This window comes from Procambarus clarkii, chromosome 91, assembly GCF_040958095.1.
Source record: "Procambarus clarkii isolate CNS0578487 chromosome 91, FALCON_Pclarkii_2.0, whole genome shotgun sequence".
In the NCBI taxonomy this organism is placed as follows: domain Eukaryota; kingdom Metazoa; phylum Arthropoda; class Malacostraca; order Decapoda; family Cambaridae; genus Procambarus; species Procambarus clarkii.
Window position 1 is genome coordinate 5,819,418 of NC_091240.1, and position 22,042 is coordinate 5,841,459.

A 22,042-nucleotide genomic window follows, 5' to 3' on the forward strand; every position below is an offset into this window, starting at 1 on the left:
TAGGAGCCTGTTTGACCTCCAAAACCCCCATGCCTGAATGTCTACCCAAGACATGTTGCCAAAAACCGCTGCAAGAGCAGCATACTTCTGAACGGCATGGGGCACGAGGGTAGACGGCAGGCTGTCTGGACTCGTAGATACTGTGGACAACCTGAGACACACGAGCCCTGGAACAGGGAACCAGGAAAACTGGAATCACCCAAAGACCGTCTACCATCACAGAACCAGTGGTGGCAGGCAGCAGTGTAAAGCCGCCACCAAACACAGTACGTGATGCAACAGCCTGGATAAGTTACCCGTTTCATCTCCACTTGTAAAATAAGTTGACAATGCTCGGGATTTTGATTTCATGGCTTAATGTGTATTTTCTCACGGCATATTTTCTAACATCTTGAAATGTAATTTTTTCACAACTTTATATATAATTTACAGAACTTTGCCATATTACCTAGTAATACACAGCCTATCTTCTCTTGCAGATTATCCTGGCAGGAAAAAATGGCAGCGATTCTTTGAAAAAGATGATTAAAATAATCCACTCAGAGGCTATCCCAAATCGAGTCATTTTGCTGGCAGATGATAATAAAGATTCATTCATGTACTCCCGACACTCCTCCCTCAGCAGGTACCACCCCGTCACTAATGATGAAACTCTTGCTTATGTCTGCCAGAATTTCAAATGTATGTTACCTGTCAACACCCCGGATCAACTTAGGGATATCTTGAGAAATCGTGGAGAAAGTTCTCGATTAAAATGCAAGTAAAATGAGATGGCTGTACCTACATATTGCTCATTAGTATTGCTCTATTTAATTAGTTCAATTTTTTTTTGTATGTATAAAGCAAAAGCTAGCAGAGAACAATCTTCATGGTGAGTATTAATGTTGCACTGTTATTCTCGTTTTTTCCAAAGAGTTGATTGTGCAGAATGACTAAACAGTTGATTGGGACTTCTACCACAGTTGTAATATCACATGACGCCTGTTTATGTAGTTCATCCCAGTGCTTTAATTGGAATTTAATATTCCTTTACTTAAATTCCCTTATATTGTAGGTCTAATAAGAAGTTTTCACTTTGTAAAAAGTTTATTGCATGTTTTATATATGCTGTGTGTATATTGTGTGTGTGTGTAATTCTGTAAGTTATTAAATAAATGTAGTTATAGTATGAGAGCCAAGCTCGTGGAGTGTCCCATCTTCCTTATAGTTTTTATCATACTGCAAAGAGTTTTGAAGCTTCTGATGGTGCCTGCACATATGGGTGCAGGCCATATGTGGCTGCACCCATATGTGCAGGCACATCTTCGCTTTAATGGCTAAAGTGAAGGAGCAACTTTGGCTACTACACCGTCATATAAGACGAAAATCAACAGTATGAGTACCAAGTTACTAGACTATATCAAATATGAGATGAAGACTTCACAGGGAAGACTTCACGTCTCGGAAGAAGTCAGCAAAAAGATTCCAGGAAGTTTTCAACATTGTACTAGAGTGAAGGGCTGGTGCAAATGATGATGAAAGGGTGGAAACCATTGTGGGGAAAATGGTACAGTAGTAACTTAGGAAGAGTTAAGGAAAGTATTAGATGTAAACCAGAGCAAATTTTACTGAAGATATTGAAAGAGGCAGCAGAGTTACTACATAACCCTCTGACTAAGGTCAGTAATGTGGTGCCTATATTTGAGAAAGAAAATAAATAGACATGAGGACTTAAACTACAGACTTGTGTCATATGGCATGTGTACCTTGTATAATGCTGGAGACAATGATAGGAAACAGAATAGTGTAACATCTACAGTGAAATAACTTAGCAACTTATGTAAGTTACAAAAATGCATGATTTTAGAAAAGGAGAGGCCTGTCTTACAAACTTGATTGAGTTCTTTGCATAGGTTACCAAGATTTAGCATTTTTGCATTACATTGTGGCTATGTTCCTAGTGACTACCATACTACGCACACAATCGACTTCTCCGTTAAAATACAAGTCAGTTGTGAGCATTCACAAGGTCAGTGTGTATTTGGGCATTGTGCTGTGATGTAACATCTCAGTTGTGCAAATCTCGTACTCCTCCAATTCATTCATAGCCGAAGCTTCCTTGTGCATGGCCAAACTTGACCCCATGCACTAAAAACTGTGGCCCTAGAAACTAAGTTGTCCATTTCTAATTTCATGCTCTTTGAACTTACCTTACAGCCCCTCTCTTGAGCCAGGTAAGCTCACTACGGGCTCACCATAGCCCATGCTACTCACAACTTTTTGCTTTGAGTAGCTGAATCTTAAACAACAAACAACAATTTGCCTTGCCTATTATGTAGCACGTGAATAAGCAATACCTTTCAAGGGACCGAGTGCCGAGATGCCAGGCTTACATTCAGACAATACCTTTCAAGGGACCGAGTGCCGAGATGCCAGGCTTACATTCAGACAATACCTTTCAAGGGACCGAGTGCCGAGATGCCAGGCTTACATTCAGACAATACCTTTCAAGGGACCGAGTGCCGAGATGCCAGGCTTACATTCAGACAATACCTTTCAAGGGACAGAGTGCCGAGATGCCAGGCTTACATTCAGACAATACCTTTCAAGGGACAGAGTGCCGAGATGCCAGGCTTACATTCAGACAATACCTTTCAAGGGACCGAGTGCCGAGATGCCAGGCTTACATTCAGACAATACCTTTCAAGGGACCGAGTGCCGAGATGCCAGGCTTACATTCAGACAATACCTTTCAAGGGACCGAGTGCCGAGATGCCAGGCTTACATTCAGACAATACCTTTCACTTTTGCAGCCACTTATTATTCATACAATGTATTTAGCTGGTTTTATTTAGCTGGTATTTAGCAAGTAGATCATGAAGCTCATCACATTCAGACTTGAGAAGGTGTTTGTAGGCTATCATCTTTGAGCTATTGCCTTCACATTTCAACTTGTTGGTGCAGTCAGGATATCTGTTATTTTCATATCTGGCTGATCAATTGTGTTTTATTTAGAGAATCATAATTAATGTTTCTTAAGTCTTGTATCATATTTTGATTGAAGCACAGTCACTGTATTCACTCTGTGCAACCCTTACATGTCTACCTAATTGCAGAAATTATTGTCATGGTCTCGGCTGTATTATTAAGAATTCAGATTTTATATTTTTGTATACCATCCTCTTAATTTATTTGGTGAATATTACATGAGTATATTTGTGTCTTGCCATATTATGAGATTCTTCCCCATTGATGCCCTTGTTGATGAAGCAGTTAGCTCCATATGCATATTAGAGTTTTAAACTGTTTTGTTTTATACAGTACAGTGGAAACCCACTCAAAATGAATGACTCTTGTCAGATCTGTCGTTGCATCTTATACAGTATATCACTGCATCCAATTTTTGCTATTTTCTCTTGACATTCTTGCACTACATATTGTTTTTAATAGAACAAATGACAGAGCATGATTTATTTTGTATACAGTATTTTGTAGACAAAAAGCATTTTGAGAAAAGTATTTTTAATATTCATAATACTTTCATATTTGTTAGGGGGGACAAAAAATTTTGGATGAGCAAATATAAGATTTGTCACACTTGTGTTTTGTGTTGCCACTTGTCCTATGATCAGAGTGGAATCTTTCTGATTTTAAGTTGAACTGGATCCAATTTCAGTAGATTTCTGTTATGCTGTATTTTTTATAATAAAACAAAAAAGAACTTATTTTATTTGTACTCAAGATGTTAAATAATTAAAAGTTTACTTGTGAACATATTGTATATTTTTAGTACTAGTGTCTGTTATAAATTAGACTAAGATACATTATCATACACACAGAAATCACAATAACGTGATATCTCAAATGAACAAATCCACAAGGGCCGTGATGAGGGCTCAAACCTACGCTCTGGATGTTCCCAGACGTGCTCTAGTCAACTGTACCACCACATGGTAAAAGAATTGCAACCTGGAGTGCTACTGCCCCCCACAAGGATCCTGAGGCTTCCACTGAAACCTAACTAGGGTTTTACTTAACACTTTCGCGCTCTGCACAAGCGAGCCTCTCACTATCTAAGGTGGGTCTGGGCATATCCGTGCACTCCCCGGGAGCATGCCGTAATTCTGAAAAGTGTACTCTTTTCAACTTTATCACCTCAATTCTCATCCTAGGATTTTCAATTTGGTATCATTGTGTTCGCAATAGAATTCTCTACAGGACTAAAGGCATATAAACTGCAAAAGCCCGGCTTACCACCCGCAGCAACCAGAGAAATTGAGAGCGAGTTACCCGGGAGCGCCCAAGAGCAATAATATGTGTACACTCTTTTCACTTTGGTCCCCTCAATTCTCGTCCTAGATCTTTCATTTTGGTATCAATGTATTCGGAATAGAATTCCCAACAGGAGTATATGCATATAATGTACAAAACTGCAGTGTGCTCCACCCGCTGACAAGATGAAAGAGAGCACTTCGCCACCCCAAGGCTCCTCTCATTACATTGGAGAGCGCGGTAATACTGAAGAGTGTATACTCTTTTCAACTTTGTCACCTCAATTCTCGTCCTAGGATTTTTAATTTGGTATCATTGTGTTTGCAATAGAATTTTCCACAGGACTAAATGCATATAAAGCCCAAAAGCTCTGCAAGAAAGTGAGAAAGTGAGAGCATGTTACCTGGGAGTGCGTAAGATAAAAAAAAAAATGTGTACACTCTCTTCACTTTGGACATCTCAATTCTTGACCTAGGTCTTTCATTTTGGTATCATTTTGTTTGCAATAGAATTCCCTACAGGAGTATATGCAAATATAAAGTCCAAAAACCTGGCGTACCACCCACAGCAAACAGAAAGTGACAGTGTTACCCCCAGTGAGTGCTAATAAAGAGCAATAAAATGCGTATACTCTTTTCAACTTTTTTTTACCTCAATTCTGGTCCTAGGTCTTTCATTTAGGTATCAATGTATTCGCAATGAAATTCCCTACAGGAGTATATGCATATAATGTCCAAAAATTGTGGCAAGACCTTCCTGAAAACGCCGCTACGTTGCCGAACCGACGACTCAATGCCGAGTCCTTTCCGGACTTCCCTCTATTTAACAGAGGACTCGGTGCTGAGTTTTTACTGAGTGAAAGTGCTAACTGGCATGGGGAAATTGTGTGAAACCCAGGTTAGGCTTCAGTGGAAGCCTCGGGATCCTCGTGGGGGCAGTAGCACTCCGGGTTGCAATTTTTTTAATATGTTGTGCTACAGTTTACTAGAGCACGTCTGGTAACATCCAGCGCGTAGGTTCGAACCTTCATCAAGCCCCTTGTGGATTTGTTCATACACTTTATACACACACACACACATTGTAAAATTAAAATATTAACCCATTTTTTTGAAAACGTGAGGAAATGTAGACTGCGTATTTTGATCCCAATCCGGGATCCTCTTCAGCACTATCAAAGAGTATCCCGGGTTGGGAGATCGAAATATACAGTCTACGTTTCCTCGTGTTTTTAAAATACTGGTTATTATTTTCATATACGGTATATACTGTATATATTAATATTATATTGTACTCATATATAGTGTACTGTATATAGTTATTACCTTTCCTCTAGAGAATGTTAAAAGCAAACGGTATAGCCCCATATTGCGGTAATGTGTAGCTAAGTAAGAACAGTCCATTAAGCTTCCATGAGTATCAGTGTACATAAGTCTCATAATATGGAATGCTGGTTATATATTCAATACAAAAGTTGCATTTAAGGTATTACTGTACAGTACATAATGTATAAATATTATCATATAGTAATGGTTATACGAGGTTTAGTGTTAGTTGGGAATAATGATTCATGTCTACCTAACTATTTAAATTAGTGCAAGTATCATAGCTTTATTTTGTCGTCAAACACCGTTGTTTGTACCTTTAATTATTTTATTAAGCTAACCTTTCACCGAGTCTTTCATGTTACTGATCATCGCAGCCCCTGTGGCATGGGATATAAAAATATAACTTTCAGTTGATGTGAATCTGTGTGTTGGGTGATCAGTGCACACTTTGTGTAAGTGGAGGTCAGCTGTTGTAAGGCTGGTGGAGAATTCTGTAAGCATCCACCTGCTGTAAATACATGAAAGGGGTACATATGTCAAGTAACTTGTGTATAATAAGTAGTACACAGGTCCACACTGGCAGCACTTTGGGAGCTTCATAATTAAGAAAACACGGATGATCCCTTGACCAGACAGAGTTACTGAAGTGTAGCTGTTGTAGCATGCAGACCCACAATCATTCATTCAAGTTATTCATGTCAAGAGAGTGGACTTTGCTAGCCATTATTGTTTGGGGTTTACCACCCAACAAGACTGGCAGATTTCACAAAGGCAGGCAGCCTTTTATTAGATACCAAATATTCATGTTTGTTTTAATTCCCTAGGTAATAAGAGACCAAGTGCCATAGTGTGAATCACGGCACCTCATAAATAACAGAACGGCTTTTGTTTATTTTTGATGCTGCATATTTGTCCTTATATAAGCTAATTGTTAATGTCTTTAGCTGGTATGCTAAAAATAGTAATGCAAACACTCCTCATATACAGTACATATATATATATACTGCATGCATATCTATGTTTAGATTCATAGTATATTATATTGGAAAATTATATTTAAAATATATGGAACACACACATGCTCAGGAGAAGCGAGATATAAACAGTTGAGCAGCCACATGCACAAGCACTGAACAATAATCAGTGCTATGTTTTAGCAGATGCCCTTTTGGTCGTCATTGGTGACGACTTTGTATTTTCTTTCATATTAAAGTGGCTGTAGCACAGCAATTCTTAAAATTTTGTTTAATTATTAACCTGGATATTTGGCACATGGTATCAGTATGCCAGGGAAGATGATAAGTGGAATGAACTAGGAACTGAAGTGGTGGAAGAAGACTCCATACATAGATTATGCTGTGGTGGAGGAAGATGCCATTCACAGATTGTGGGATTGTGGAGGCAGATTCCATATACGAATTATGGCATTGTGGAGAAAAACTACAAATAAGAATTGTGGAATGGTGGAGAAAGACTTCATGCATGGATTGAAGAGGAAGACTTCAATTGTGGAGTGATGGAGGAAGACTCCATATATGAATTGTAACGTGGTGGAGGTAGACTCCATACACAGATCATAGAGTGATGGAGGAAGGCTCCATACAGAACCTTCTTGAGGTTATCTTGAGATGATTTCGGGGCTTAGCGTCCCCGCGGCCCTGTCCTTGACCAGGCCTCCTTTTTGTTATTCCCCCCCCCTCAGGAAGCAGCCTGTAACAGCTGTCTAACTCCCAGTTACCTACTTACTGCTAGGTAACAGGGGCATCAGGGTGAAAGAAACTGCCCATTTGTTTCCGCCTCCACCAGGGATCAAACCCGGAACCTCAGGACTATAAATCTGAAGTGCTGTCCATTCAGCTGTCAGGGGCCCCTTTCACCTTCACTACACTTCCTGCATATTTTCTCCTTACCCTACACATCATCACACAAACCCACTTTCTCGAGAACTAAACCTCACATCACTAGAAGACAAGAGGTATGAGTGACATGATCACCACATACAAGATTTTTAAATGAATTGTTAGGGTGGATGAATATATTTAACATGTGGCACACACACACAAGGGATCACTGAATACCGAAATGATCCGTAGAGACATTAGAAAGACATTTTCGGTGTCAGTGTAGTTAACAAATGGAATGCATTAGGCAGTGATGTGGTGGAGGCTGACTCCATACACAGTTTCAGATATAGATATGATAGAGGCCAGTAGGCTCAGGAATCTGTTCATCAGTTGATTGATGGTTAAGAGGCGTAACCAAAGAGCCGAAGTTCAACCCCAACAAGCACAATTAGGTGAGTACACACTTCTCCCACATATACCTCCCCCATACACACCTACTCCCACACCTTCACCCCACAATGCTCCCCCTCCCACACCCACCACAGCTGACAATTTTCACAAATATTTTACAATTTTTTCCTGTTGGTTTCTTGACGATTCTGTTTATTTCTTTGTTCCTTTAGCAGATGTTCCCGTGACACAACTTTGCCCACCAGTCTGACCCTTCCACACTGCCTCCTCCCCCCTCCCACACCGCCTCACCCCCTCCCACACTGCCTCACCCCCTCCCACACTGCCTCACCCCCTCCCCACACCGCCTTACCCCCTCCCACACTGCCTCACCCCCTCCCACACTGCCTCACCCCCTCCCCACACTGCCTTACCCCCTCCCACACTGCCTCATCCCCTCCCACACTGCCTCACCCCCTCCCACACTGCCTCACCCCCTCCCCACACTGCCTCACCCCATCCCACACTGCCTCACCCCCCTCCCACACTGCCTCACCCCCTCCCCACACCGCCTTACCCCCTCCCACACTGCCTCACCCCTCCCACACTGCCTCACCCCCTCCCCACACTGCCTTACCCCCTCCCACACTGCCTCATCCCCTCCCACACTGCCTCACCCCCTCCCCACACTGCCTCACCCCCTCCCACACTGCCTCACCCCCTCCCACACTGCCTCACCCCCTCCCCACACTGCCTCACCCCCTCCCCACACTGCCTCACCCCCTCCCACACTGCCTCACCCCCTCCCACACTGCCTCCCTCCCACATCGTCTCTTCCGCCTCTAAACCGTCTCTGTTGTCACCCCACACTCCACTTCGCCACCCCCCCAACTACCCCCTTTGCTGCTACACTCTTATCGTCGTGTGTGTTGCTATGTAATACCGCTTCCCTAATTACGCTTGCAGGTCAGTGGCACTGTATCTCGGGCTCTGCTCTTCTCCAGGAAGTCTACTTCAACTTTACTCACATATTATCATCATTATTTGGTTCTATTTGGTTTTGAAATTGTACATTGCATCCGACCAACTACCTCTACTTCGTCTCAACTACCTCTGATCGTTCATCTACCTCTGATCGTCCATCTACCTCTGATCGTCCATCTACCTCTGATCGTCCATCTACCTCTGATCGTTCATCTACCTCTGATCGTTCATCTACCTCTGATCGTCCATCTACCTCTGATCGTTCATCTACCTCTGATCGTCCATCTACCTCTACTTCATCTCGTAACAACCTCGACAATTCCCTCCGTGGACTGCACGTACAGTGAACGTAATAATACTTTGTAATACAGTTCAAACAGCTTGACCACTTTAATCTGTGACCTCTCCTTCTCCTTCTCTAGATTTGGAATGTCTTATTTGTGTTTAGTTTGTCTATGGTGCTTAGTATCTTGCACGTTTGAATCATGTCTCCTCTGGGTTCTTGTCTCCTCTAGTGTGTGTAGGTTCAGGTCTCTTATAACCTGTCCTCGTAGCTCAGCCTTCTAATTTCCGGAATCAGTCTTTGGACATTCTCAATTTTCTTGTTTGTTTTTGCAAGGAATGGGCTCCAGGCTGTGTGTTTGTGTGCTTACTTGTTCACCGTGTGTGCTTGCTTGGTGAGCATCAGCTCATGGGCTCCGCCTTTTAGTAGCTGGTTACCTAATATTCATACTTTAGGCTTGAGTGATGAAGATTAAGCCAACCCAAGAGGTGGCATGGGCATGAATAGCCCGAAAACTTTAGGCTTGTATTGAAGTCCTTCCCCCCCCACCTTCCCCTTCAAGGTCGAACTACTGTCTTTCAACCCCCACAACAGTTGACTAACCTCCGGGTACCTATTGATTGCTGGGTGAACAGAGGCATTAGGTGATAGGAAACGTGTCCCACCATTTCTGTCCCGCCCGGGAATCGAACCCATTAGATAGTTTTAATAACCCCAGCTTATTTCACTTGTCTGTTATACAGTAATCGAAGAAGTGCTTCCTTACATCCCCACGACATTAGGTGAGACAGTCGTCGGCGCTCAGAGCTGGCTAGGCTTTTGGCGCCATCCCATAATTGTCATGGGTTCGTATCCTGGCCGGGAGGATTGACTGGGCGCAAATCCTTAAGTGTAGCCTCTGTTTAACTCAACAGTAAAATGTGTACTTGGTTGTAACAACGATTCTTCGCGGCGGGGATCGTATTCCAGGGACCTGCCCGAAACTTCGCGGCGAGGATCGTATTCCAGGGACCTGCCCGAAACTTCGCGGCGAGGATCGTATTCCAGAGACCTGCCCGAAACTTCGCGGCGGGGATCGTATTCCAGAGACCTGCCCGAAACTTCGCGGCAGGGGATCGTATTCCAGAGACCTGCCCGGAACTTCGCGGCGGGGATCGTATTCCAGGGACCTGCCCGAAACTTCGCGGCGGGGATCGTATTCCAGAGACCTGCCCGAAACTTCGCGGCAGGGATTGTATTCCAGGGACCTGCCCGAAACTTCGCGGCGGGGGTCGTATTCCAGGGACCTGCCCGAAACGCTACGCGTACTAGTGGCTGTACAAGAATGTAACAACTCTTGTATATATCTCAAAAACAAAAAAATAATGTCTGGGGGTTGTTGTGCTCGCACGTTTCGTATTTAATATTTCGCGTGTTAATGTATATATATAAATTTGTATATAAAATATATATATTTTTCCGGCTTACCTGAAAGTCTGTATTTTTCGTGTTTGAAATGTTTCATGACTACAGTTTTGTTCTCATTCTGCGCGTGTAGCTTCTTGTTGTTATTCATTGTAACGAGGTGTTGATCTCTTTTTACCTCTTCATGTTATTGCTGGGGCTGGTCTTCACTGGCGGGTTGTACACTGCAGTCGTAGGTCTGCTGGTCTCCCAGAGGCTTCTGCTAGACCCCAGGAGAGCCCAGCTAGTGTTCCCAGGAGGGCCCAGCTAGTGCCCCCAGAAGATCCCAGGTAGTGCCCCCAGAAGGTCCCAGCTAGTGCCCCCAGAAGATCCCAGCTAGTGCCCCCAGAAGGTCCCAGCTAGTGCCCCCCAGAAGGTCCCAGCTAGTGCCCCCAGAAGGTCCCAGCTAGTGCCCCCAGAAGGTCCCAGCTAGTGCCCCCAGAAGGTCCCAGCTAGTGCCCCCAGAAGGTCCCAGCTAGTGCCCCCAGAAGATCCCAGCTAGTGCCCCCAGAAGGTCCCAGCTAGTGCCCCCAGAAGGTCCCAGCTAGTGCCCCCAGAAGGTCCCAGCTAGTGCCCCCAGAAGGTCCCAGCTAGTCCCCACAGGAGTCTTTGAATAATAGAATAGTAAGAACGCGGAGATTAAATGATCACTTGGGATGTGAAGGCATACCGGCGAGGATCCTCTGGTTGGCGGGAAAAGTTCCTTCCTTTAAGGCCCGCCATAAATTTACCCCCCGGGGGCGGGGGGGGGGGGGGAGAGAATATAGAATGATGAAGAACGCAATGAGCAGCTGCATAATTCATGTTGGATTTTTATAATGATATTAATTAGTTGTCTTTGGTGGACGCGGGCGTGGCAACCCTGCCAGCTGGTAGACGCGGGCGTGGCAACCCTGCCAGCTGGTAGACGCGGGCGTGGCAACCCTGCCAGCTGGTAGACGCGAGCGTGGCAACCCTGCCAGCTGGTAGACGCGGGCGTGGCAACCCTGCCAGCTGGTAGACGCGAGCGTGGCAACCCTGCCAGCTGGTAGACGCGGGCGTGGCAACCCTGCCAGCTGGTAGACGCGGGCGTGGCAACCCTGCCAGCTGGTAGACGCGAGCGTGGCAACCCTGCCAGCTGGTAGACGCGGGCGTGGCAACCCTGCCAGCTGGTAGACGCGGGCGTGGCAACCCTGCCAGCTGGTAGACTTGACTTATAATTAAGATTAATATCACTTATTTCAAACTTTGGAGCATAAATTAAAACTTATTTTAAAAATGAAGGTTTTTAAAAGTTGTTTAAAAATACAGGTTTATTAAAGTTACTATAATAATGGTCAGCATCATTAAGCTTGAATATTAAAGTCGTAATATTAAAACCTGGAGGGTTAAAGCCTTTCTACCCGTCTTGTGGGTGGTGGTGGTGTGTTGACGTGGGCCTTGACCACTGGGGGGGGGGGGGCAGCCGTCCTAGCCTCACCTTACTGAAAATCGGATTATATTTGTAAATTTGGGGAGTACTAGTGTTGGACATTGGGTACGTTGGTGTGTGTGTGTGTGTGTGTGTGTGTGTGTGTGTGTGTGTGTGTGTGTGTGTGTGTGTGTGTGTGTGTGTGTGTGTGTGTGTGCGCGTGTGTACTCACCTAGTTGTGCTTGCGGGGGTTGAGCTTTGGCTCTTTGGTCCCGCCTCTCAACTGGTGTACAGATTCCTGAACCTACTGGGGCTCTATCTACATTTAAAACTCTCTCTCTCTCTCTCTCTCTCTCTCTCTCTCTCTCTCTCTCTCTCTCTCTCTCTCTCTCTCTCTCTCTCTCTCTCTCTCTCTCTCTCTCTCTCTCTCTCTCTCTCCCTCTCTCTCTCTCTGTCTCTCTCTCTCTCTCTCTCTGTCTCTCTCTCTCTCTCTCTCTCTCTCTCTCTCTCTCTCTCTCTCTCTCTCTCTCTCTCTCTCTCTCTCTCTCTCTCTCTCTCTCCTGCTGACTATGTTATAAATTCCCACTCTCCATCACTTAAGTCCCTCCCTCTCACATTTTCCATCCTTGCCACCTCCCTTTCCGCGAGCTCCAGATGGTCACTCAATCATGCCCTTTCTCTCTGCCTGGGCTCATCTCTCCTGTCTGCCAGGGCTCATCTCTCCTGTCTGCCAGGGCTCATCTCTCCTCCTGTCTGCCAGGGCTCATCTCTCCTGTCTGCCAGGGCTCATCTCTCCTGTCTGCCAGGGCTCATCTCTCCTGTCTGCCAGGGCTCATCTCTCCTGTCTGCCAGGGCTCATCTCCCCGCCTGTCTGCCAGGGTTCATCTCCCCGCCTGTCTGCCAGGGTTCATCTCTCCGCCTGTCTGCCAGGGCTCATCTCTCCGCCTGTCTGCCAGGGTTCATCTCTCCGCCTGTCTGCCAGGGCTCATCTCTCCGCCTGTCTGCCAGGGCTCATCTCTCCGCCTGTCTGCCAGGGCTCATCTCTCCGCCTGTCTGCCAGGGCTCATCTCCCCTCCTGTCTGCCAGGGCTCATCTCCCCTGAAATGGGCCCAACCATTTCTGTCCCACCCGGAATTCGAACCCTGAGTTCGAACCCGGCATTCTCGATTGCGCGTCGAAAATGAACCGAGACCCTCGTATCTAACCCTATCCATCCTAACCAAAGCAACCTAGCCTATCTAAGTCCAAGACAGCCGAAATTAAGCTATGCATCCTAACCTGGCAATAGTTTTAACGAAGAGAAAATGACCTTTGTAAAGTAAAGTAAGTAAATTTTATTCAGGAAAGTACATACATAGTTGTTTTACAAACATAATGTTGGATTAATAGATAGTGCTAGTACATACAATACCCAAAGCCACTAGTACGTGATGTGTACGACGTCGCCGGAGTCTGTGTTGTGAGTGGCCTGCGGTACCTCCTGACGTCATCGCTCCCAGGTAAACATTGTCGGCCATCTTGGAACCGGTGGCAAGTTAGGTCGGAGCTGGAAGACCTGCCTTCATGACGAGGGCTGTATAGGTGTTGAGAGTTTTTATTACAGGTTTGTTGGCAAATGAGGCACTGTAGAGAGGACCATAGTGGAGGGAAGGGTGTGGAGAGGACCATAGTGGAGGGAGGTGTGGTGGGATGGGGCGGTGGGAGAGAGGGAGGTATGGGAAGCTAAGTGGAATACGGAAATTAAACGCCACAGAATGAGTAAACGATGGAGATGGTGTCGCTCCTGGGAGTGTAACCCCGGCAGTGTGACCTCTGGAGGGAAGAGTGCAGGGAAGGAAGGAGGGAGGGAGGAGGGTTCAGTGTAGGAAATTTGACATGAGGCTTCAACTTGAAGAAATACATATTCATGCGCTCACTTCCTGGCGAGCCCGGCCATAGTAATTCTACTTGTGGGATGTTACCGGTTCCCTGCATTAATTGCGATGGTCCCACCCGTCGTTCTCACGGTCCTGTGTACGTGACAATGGTTCAGGTCATTCTCCACCTCAAGGTGCGACGACAACATTCATTTTTCCAAGATGAGGCTTCAACACCGGAGCTCTGGCTGTCTCGTACTCTCGCTCTGATCGTCACCAGCCCCCGACCCACTTACCTTACGATTGATGACCATTAACCCACCCAAGAGGTGGCACGGGCATGAATATCCCGTAAGACGGCACAGGCATGAATATCCCGTAAGACGGCACGGTCATGAATAGCCCGTAACACTTTCTTTACGACACTCTGCCCCGGAATCTTTTTCATGTGCTCGACACGGATATCTCGATTGGCTGTTCCCTCGGGGAAGTGGTAGCGCACTCGCCTGGCGTTTCGCGAGCGCTTTGGCCTTGGTTCGTATCTTGGTCGGGGGAGGATTGACTGGGCGTCAGTCCTTAACTGTAGCCTCTGTTCACCCAGCAGTGAATGGGCTCCTGGTTGTTAAACGATTTGGCGGGTCGTATTCCGAGGATAAATTAGGTTTAAGAACCTGCCCGAAATGCTATGAGTGCTAGTGGCTGTACAAGAATGAAAGAACTCTTGTACATATATGACACCCCTCTCACCTCTATACCCCCTGTATAAATATATATATATATATATATATATATATATATATATATATATATATATATATATATATATATATATATATATATATATATATATATCCCCTCTCTGCCTACCTTCCTGCCAGCTCTGCCCTGACTGTTGTTCATGCACGCTGCCACCACCGCGGTGTCGTGTCTCTCAGCATATATATTGTCCATGTGGGCTTCTCTGAGTGCCATCCCCAGTGTGCTCCTCCCTGTGCCTGGCCTGCCTGCTGCCCCCCGCGGACACAGCTCCCGTCCACTACTATCCCTGTAGTCCGCAGCACCAGTCTCCGGCTAGACCTCCACCCACCCTACGTCTCTATCCTAAGGCCAGAAATCAAACTCGAATCCTTCTCCCTCTTCATCCTCAAAGGAGAAGAAGGTGTTGGCCTGTGACTCTGTCGTCCAGCTGACCCTTGTTCAAGAGTGACAACATTCTAATTGTAGAAGAGTCCTGTTCATCTGAACACTCTCGGCCTCCACCTTCTCCCTCAACAAGGTGCTTTGTCTTCCATTCACCGGGGCTCTAGGAGACTCGAACCGTAGACTCCACGTCTGTGTGAGGCCGAAGCTCTACCGAGCGAGCTATTGAGTAGTGTTAATAAGGAAAATGTGGATGGCAATTTCGCTGCCTTGATCCTCCTTGGCCAGTCTTCCTTACTCGATGCAGGCGATGAGTCACAATAACGTGGCTGAAGAATGTTGACCAGACCACACACTAGAAGGTGAAGGGACGACGACGTTTCGGTCCGTCCTGGACCATTCTCAAGTCGACAATCGACCTGAGAATGGTCCAGGACGGACCAAAACGTCGTCGTCCCTTGATCTTCCTTACTCGACTTACCCTGGTCACCTGACCCCAGGTCACGGACCTGTGTTACCTCTCGTGGTGTCCTGATCGTTTCTTTGCTTAGCACCTTTCCTCTCCCACTAAATTTCGTTCATTCAATATGTTATTCAGTGTCATATCCGCGGCTCTTATGCAAATTTGTCTGAACTTGAGCGTTTGTAGCGTGAAAGTTTTGTTGTAAATGTGTCCGCCGCCAGTCCATTGGGGTATCTTTTCTGTGTCAGCTTATCCTGTTAACCGCTGGAGTGCGCAGTTCTCTCCGCTCTGAGTCACCATTATCCGCAATTCTTAAAGTAATCAACATTTGTATTGTACTTTATAAGCTTTTTTCTTTTTAAAGGAGATAAAAAACATTAAATAATCTCTATGATTCTTTGGATATACAGAAATTCAGATTAGTTCCTGAATGTGAATTAAGAGTTAAACCATAATTTGACTTCTTCTTTTCTTGTAGGATTCGGAGAAAATCAAATTGATATGGTTGAATGGAGCAAGAAGATGGGAGAAAAGGTCTCAAATTTAATATTTCCAGCATATATCTTGGGACACTACGGGCTCACCATAGCCCGTGCTACTTGGAACTTTTTGTTCCCAGTAGCTGAATCTAAAACATCATCATCTTAGGGCTCAGTGGTGTCATCTTAGGGCTCAATGGTGTCATCTTAGGGCTCAATGGTGTCATCTTAGGGCTCAATGGTGCGCCAAAATTCTTATTATTATTGATGATGATTTTTTTTATATAATCATCATTATTATATGATGATTTTTTATAAAATGCCCAGCAAGGCATTTTAGGGAGCCGGTCGGCCGAGCAGACAGCACGCTGGACTTGTGATCCTGTGGTCCCGGGTTCGATCCCGGGCGCCGGCAAGAAACAATGGGCAGTTTCTTTCACCCTATGCTCCTGTTACCTAGCAGTAAAATAGGTACCTGGGGTGTTAGTCAGCTGTCACGGGCTGCTTCCTGGGGGTGGAGGCCTGGTCGAGGACCGGGCCGCGGGGACACTAAAGCCCCGAAATCATCTCAAGATAACCTCAAGAAGGCTGGGCATTTTATCAGATAATAGCCAGAGAGAGAGAGAGAGAGATGTCAAATCTTGGTAATTATAGGAATTATTGATAAGCTAAGCCCAAATTTTCTTTAATGAACAACGGCGTGTGAGGAAGGTGGTGTTCAACTCGGGTGAAGCCTAATATACGTTATCTAAGGATTAATGGTCGCTAGTGTGAGAATTACCCCAAGCTGCACTTCTCTTTTATTTTATTTTTTAATCCGGAAACAAATTCTGATATTTTTTAGACGGAGAACCACTCCACTGCCTCTCTTATATTGGTGAATTGTAGCGTATTGTCTACTCTCATCTCCTTGCCTGTCTCCCGCTCTCTTGTTGACTTTCAAGCTCATTATATATATCTTTTTTCCTGCGCAGGTACTCTTTTTTTTTTTTTTTAGGCAATTTAAGTTGTAAACATGACCTCAGGGGCAATTCTCTTACTAACAGCTGTGGCCATCTTTTAGATCCAGTTATGATTTCTTTATCGTTAACTGTTATCTGTGTTAGGCTCTGGCGAGGCGACTCACGATGATTCTGGCCTCCACACTGCTTCCTGTATTGATCCTTCAGCACGTCTTCCATTCACCTGGAGGTGGACTGGCCAGTCCTCGACCACCTCCCTAACACCGACCGTTTCCCCATTCTCTTGTCCCTAAATTCTTTCCCTTCCCTCCCTTCCATTTTTTCCCCCTCACTGAAGTTTGGGCAAAAGCCGACTGGAAACTTTTCTCGTCTCTTCACCGCTATTGCCTGCGTGTCACCTCTTCCTGACTCTCAATCGTTTCTGCTCTTTCAATTATCCTTACGTCTCAGTTGGAATCGAACGGGAGAGTCTTCCTGACATAGTGTTTACGTGAGAATCTTCTCTCCTGAGACGCACAGTGAGGCCACTCCTCCCTCCGCCTCGTCCTTCCACACTCCTCCTGAACTCGATTTCGATTCTGAAAATCAGCATCAGCAGCGGCGGCACCTTCGCCAGGACCCCAGGCGCACTCCCAGACAGCTTTGGTGTTTGGCCTAGTTAAGGCCTATCAGCCGCCGATAAGGCCTCCAAAATAGCTTACTAAAATAGTAAACTTTAGTAGTTCTGGAACACTGTCCAGAACTCCCCACTTGGTGTGAATGCACCGAAGATGATCGTTGAATACACTGAAGAAGATCGTTGAATGCACTGAAGAAGATCGTTGAATGCACCGAAGAAGAAGAAGAACTCTCCATCATCACTGACTGGTGTGCCGTTCTCTGGGGGCCACCCACACCCCTCACTGTAAACCCAAATAGTTACCACACCTCTCATACACACTTGAGTTAATCGAAATCTTTCTTCTAGAAGATTCCTGACTGAACAAGGACGCTAGTCGATTCTTCCCGCCAATTTGGGCTCACGGAGTCCTGAGATACCGCCCCCATTCCTCAGCCTCCTCACTCTTCCTGCGTCTTCCCCGATTCCTTCCTCAGTTATAATGAATTCATTGTTAAACTTTTGTTAAATTATTGAATACTCATCGATTTTGGCCATGCTTTGACTTTTCGTCACGTTCTTAAATGCTGCTACAAGCAGCTGTCAAACTCCTAGGTACTTATTTTGCTGCTAGGCAAACAGAGGGATATAGAGAAAACAAAATTGTGTCCATTTCTTTCTGTTTCGGCCGGGAATCGAGTCTGAGTTCGTGGAATACGAATGCCGAACTCTGTGTGTGTGTGTGCACCTGATTGTTACCACTCGAGAGTACAATCTGTCCCCAGGGTTGTACTCTCCAATCCGTTGTTGATTGATTGTTCTTCCAATCAGCGGCTGATCCTAAAGTCCTAAAGACGTAGTCATCAATTTTAACTTCATAATCAACAACAATATTTTTTCAAACACAAATATATGGTTTTGCAAATATTCACTGAGAATCCAATAGGTTTTCTCTGAATACTCTTTATTTTCTTCTTCGAGGAAAATGCACTGAAGAAGATCGTTGATCTTCCGTTGTAAACCGCTTTTCATTCATAAACAGCGGGTTTGGCGGGTGCATGGAATGGACTTTGGGTCTTTGTTTGGAGGACGGGCTGAGCATTTACCAGCCCGTCCTCCAAACAAAGACCCAAAAGTGATTCCATGCACCCGCCAAACCCCCTGTTTATGAATGAAAAGCGGTTTACACACGACTCACAACTGCTGACGTTCGAACATATCCGGAACAAGTGTTTCACTGACGAATTTTGTTCGAATCACAACGCTGTAAATGCCTCACTCACGTATACAAATACAAATAATCGCCAACAGAACTTAAACACCTAACCTAACCTATGCCTATATATGCACAATATTCTAATATATTATAAAAATAATATATATTTGAGAAAATTTCCGTTTTGAATGAACATGTTAAAATTTGTGAATGCGTCTGTGGGGTCGACCGCTGGATGGAATGAACTTGAGTCGAGGACGGGTTGGCATTTACAGAAGATCGATTCGAACATAGGAGCGAAGCACTGTTCAAGAGAAGTTCGAACGTCATCAGTTGTGAGTCGCGTGTAATTTTTTCATTCATAAAAAGTGAGTTTAGTGGCTGGGTTAATGACCAGTTTACTATTGTTTATCATGACGGGCTGAGGAAGTAATCAAAGCCAGATCAAAGCAATCTGAGCCACACAAACCTTTATAAGTCACTGGTCAAGGTAACTACAAGCTTCACGAAACAGTGTTCAAAACAATGTTAACGAAACTAGGCTTCACGAAGCCTTGGTGTATTAACTCCGCATTATGTAAAAGTCAAAGATAACACCCCCTAACACGCCCCCTCCCCCTTTACCCACTGCCATCCACACACCCCTTTAGATATAAATCCATAAAATCTCTACATGACAACCCGGAGTTATGAAATAGACTAAGTGACAACCGCCGCAAGCAACCCATTTCGGGGGGGAAAGTGGAATGAGTCCCAGTCAGTCGGGCCGCGGCGTCGGGGAGGGGAGGACACGCGCTCTCATCTCTCTGCGGGCGTCTCTGTGACGAGCCCTCCTCCGGTGAAACCCAGCAAGAGAAAGGGAGAACCGGAGCACGTGCGAGGGAGAGACAGCACACGTGCAGACGATCCGCAGGAGGGTGGTGGTGTGGTGTGTGTGTTTGTGACGGCAGGAGGCGTCCGGACTCCTTGTAGTTCCTTCAGCTAGTGCAGCTATTGGAGGCATCTTAACTGTCGTACTACCGCCTTTCCCCCGCTGGTGCAGTGTGTGTGTGTTGTCTGTCTGTCTACCGGGACGCCCCCCTCCCCCAAACTCCGTACCGGTGCCCCCCCCCCCCCGTCACTTCACGGGTAGACGGGAATATTAATAAGTGGTGTCAAGCAGGAAGCATCAAGGACCCGCCATATTCCACGGCTCATCTCGTGTTATCCTCGGCTGCTTCTTCCTTCCTCTTCCTGCTCCTCCTCCGCCTCCTTCTTCTCCTTCTGCGTCGTCTTGCCAGCGCGAGGGGGAGGAGAGACGCCGTGGAGGCTCCTTGAAGGATGTGTGCGGAAACTCCTCCCTCGCACACACGCTGATCACACACACGCACACACACACACACCTGGCTACACACACGCACGCCTGCTGGTCACACGAACACATACCTGCTCACATACCTTCTAGCCACATACGCACACACACACACACACACCTGTTGACCACACGTACGCACACAGGCAGATAGACGGAAACAAACACACACACACACACACACACACACACACACACACACACACACACACACACACACACACACACACACACACACACACACACACACACACACGGCACAACCATTGATGCTCAAGGAGCCGAACTGCTTCAGTAAACATGGTAAGTGACAGCCCTTGTTTACAGTTGATAAATGCAGTGTGCTTTGAATGTGATCCGCGTACACAAGACCAATAGGCCCAGGAGCTAGTACACACACACACACACACACACACACACACACACACACACACACACACACACACACACACACACACACACACACAGGGAATAGTAGAAAGGAGATAGGGAAGAGGCACTTACCTACAGACCAGTGTCGCTCACAAGCATCCCTTGCAAAGTACCCCAAAGAATTATAAGGTTAAGACCACTTGTACACCCAGGAATAATTAGGTTTGTAAGTAAATAACAACACGGCTTTAGAGCAGGGAAAACATGCCTGACGAACCTCCTAGAGTTTTATGATAAGGTAATGAAAATAAGGCAAGACAGAGAAGGCTGGGCAGGTTGCATATTTTTGGACTGGCAGAAAGCCTTTGATGCAGTACCACACAGAAGGCTATTATACAAATTTGAGAGGCAGGCGGGAGTAGACGGAAACGCACTATCATGGATAAGGAATTACCTGACAGACAGGTGTCAGAGAGTGACAGTGAGGGGCGAGGAGTCGGAGTAGCGTAGAGTAACAAGCGGGGTGCCTCAAGGATCTGTGCTGGACCCATTCTATTCCACATTTATGTAAATGACTTGACTGTAGGAGTTGAGTCTTTTATGTCAATGTTTACAGATGATGCAAAACTAATGAGGAGGGATGAGAGAGATGAGGATTGCAAGATTCTCCAGGACGACTTGAACAGGTTGTAGAGATGGTCCGAGAAATAGTTGCTAGAGTTCAACACCAGCAAGTGTAAGGTGATGGAAATTGAAACATGAACCAGGAGATCGAAAGGCCAATATACAATGAAGGGAAACTACCTCACTATAACGTCTAGAGACAAAGACCTGGGAGTGGACATAACACCAGACCTAACTCCAGAGGCTTATATAAAGAGAATAACGTCAGCCGCATACGCTACTCTGACAAAAGTCAGAACATCCTTCAGAAACTTGAATAAGGAGGCTTTTAGATCACTGTATACCGCCTCTGTGAGGTCAGTCTTAGAGTATGCCGCCTCATCCTGGAGCCCCCATCTTACACAACACATAAGAAAGCTCTGAAAGGTGCAGAAGTTTGCAACGAGACTCGTCCCAGAGCTGTGAGGGATGAGGCACGAAGACAGACTGAAGGAACTAAACCTGACGACGTTAGAAAGGAGGAGGGAGAGGGACATGATACAGACATATAAAATACAGGGATTGACAAAGTGGAAAGAGAGGAAATGTTTACAATGAATAACAACAGAACAAGGGAGCACAGATGGAAGCTTGAGACTCAGATGTGTCATAGAGATGTTAGAAAGTTTTCCTTTAGTGTAAGGGTTGTGAGTAAATGGAATGACCTAAAGGAGCAGATTGTAGAGGCTAACTCCATTCCTATCTTTAAAAGCAGGTATGATAGGGAAATAGACCAGGAGTCATTGCATTAGACAACCAACAGCTAGGAAAGCTGGGTCCAAGAGCTTGAGCTCGATCCTACAGGCATAAATAGGTATTACACACACACACACACACACACACACACACACACACACACACACACACACAAACACACACACACACACACACACACACACACACACACACACACACACACACACACACACACACACACACACATGTACTCTCTGTATGTACTCTCTGTGTGTGTGTATGTACTCTGTGTGTGTATGTACTCTGTGTGTGTATGTACTCTGCGTGTATGTACTC

The 22,042-nt window shown here is 45.6% G+C and overlaps 2 protein-coding genes across 7 annotated transcripts in view; both read left to right on the forward strand.

Annotated features, from left to right (window-relative positions):
• Positions 1 to 6,815, forward strand: part of LOC123773965 (spermatogenesis-associated protein 20) — a 32,511-nt gene extending 25,696 nt beyond the window's left edge. For all 6 annotated transcript variants that reach the window (XM_069318689.1, XM_045767970.2, XM_045767969.2 and 3 more), the window contains one exon: positions 480 to 6,815. In XM_069318689.1, the coding sequence (XP_069174790.1) occupies positions 480 to 764 (285 nt within the window). In that variant the 3' untranslated portion in view covers positions 765 to 6,815. The remainder of the gene's footprint in view (positions 1 to 479) is intronic.
• A 12,581-nt stretch (positions 6,816 to 19,396) lies between these two features.
• Positions 19,397 to 22,042, forward strand: part of LOC123749974 (uncharacterized) — a 99,995-nt gene continuing 97,349 nt past the window's right edge. Inside the window, exon 1 of the mRNA XM_069318693.1 lies at positions 19,397 to 20,278. Within this exon, the coding sequence (XP_069174794.1) occupies positions 20,276 to 20,278 (3 nt within the window). The 5' untranslated portion in view covers positions 19,397 to 20,275. The remainder of the gene's footprint in view (positions 20,279 to 22,042) is intronic.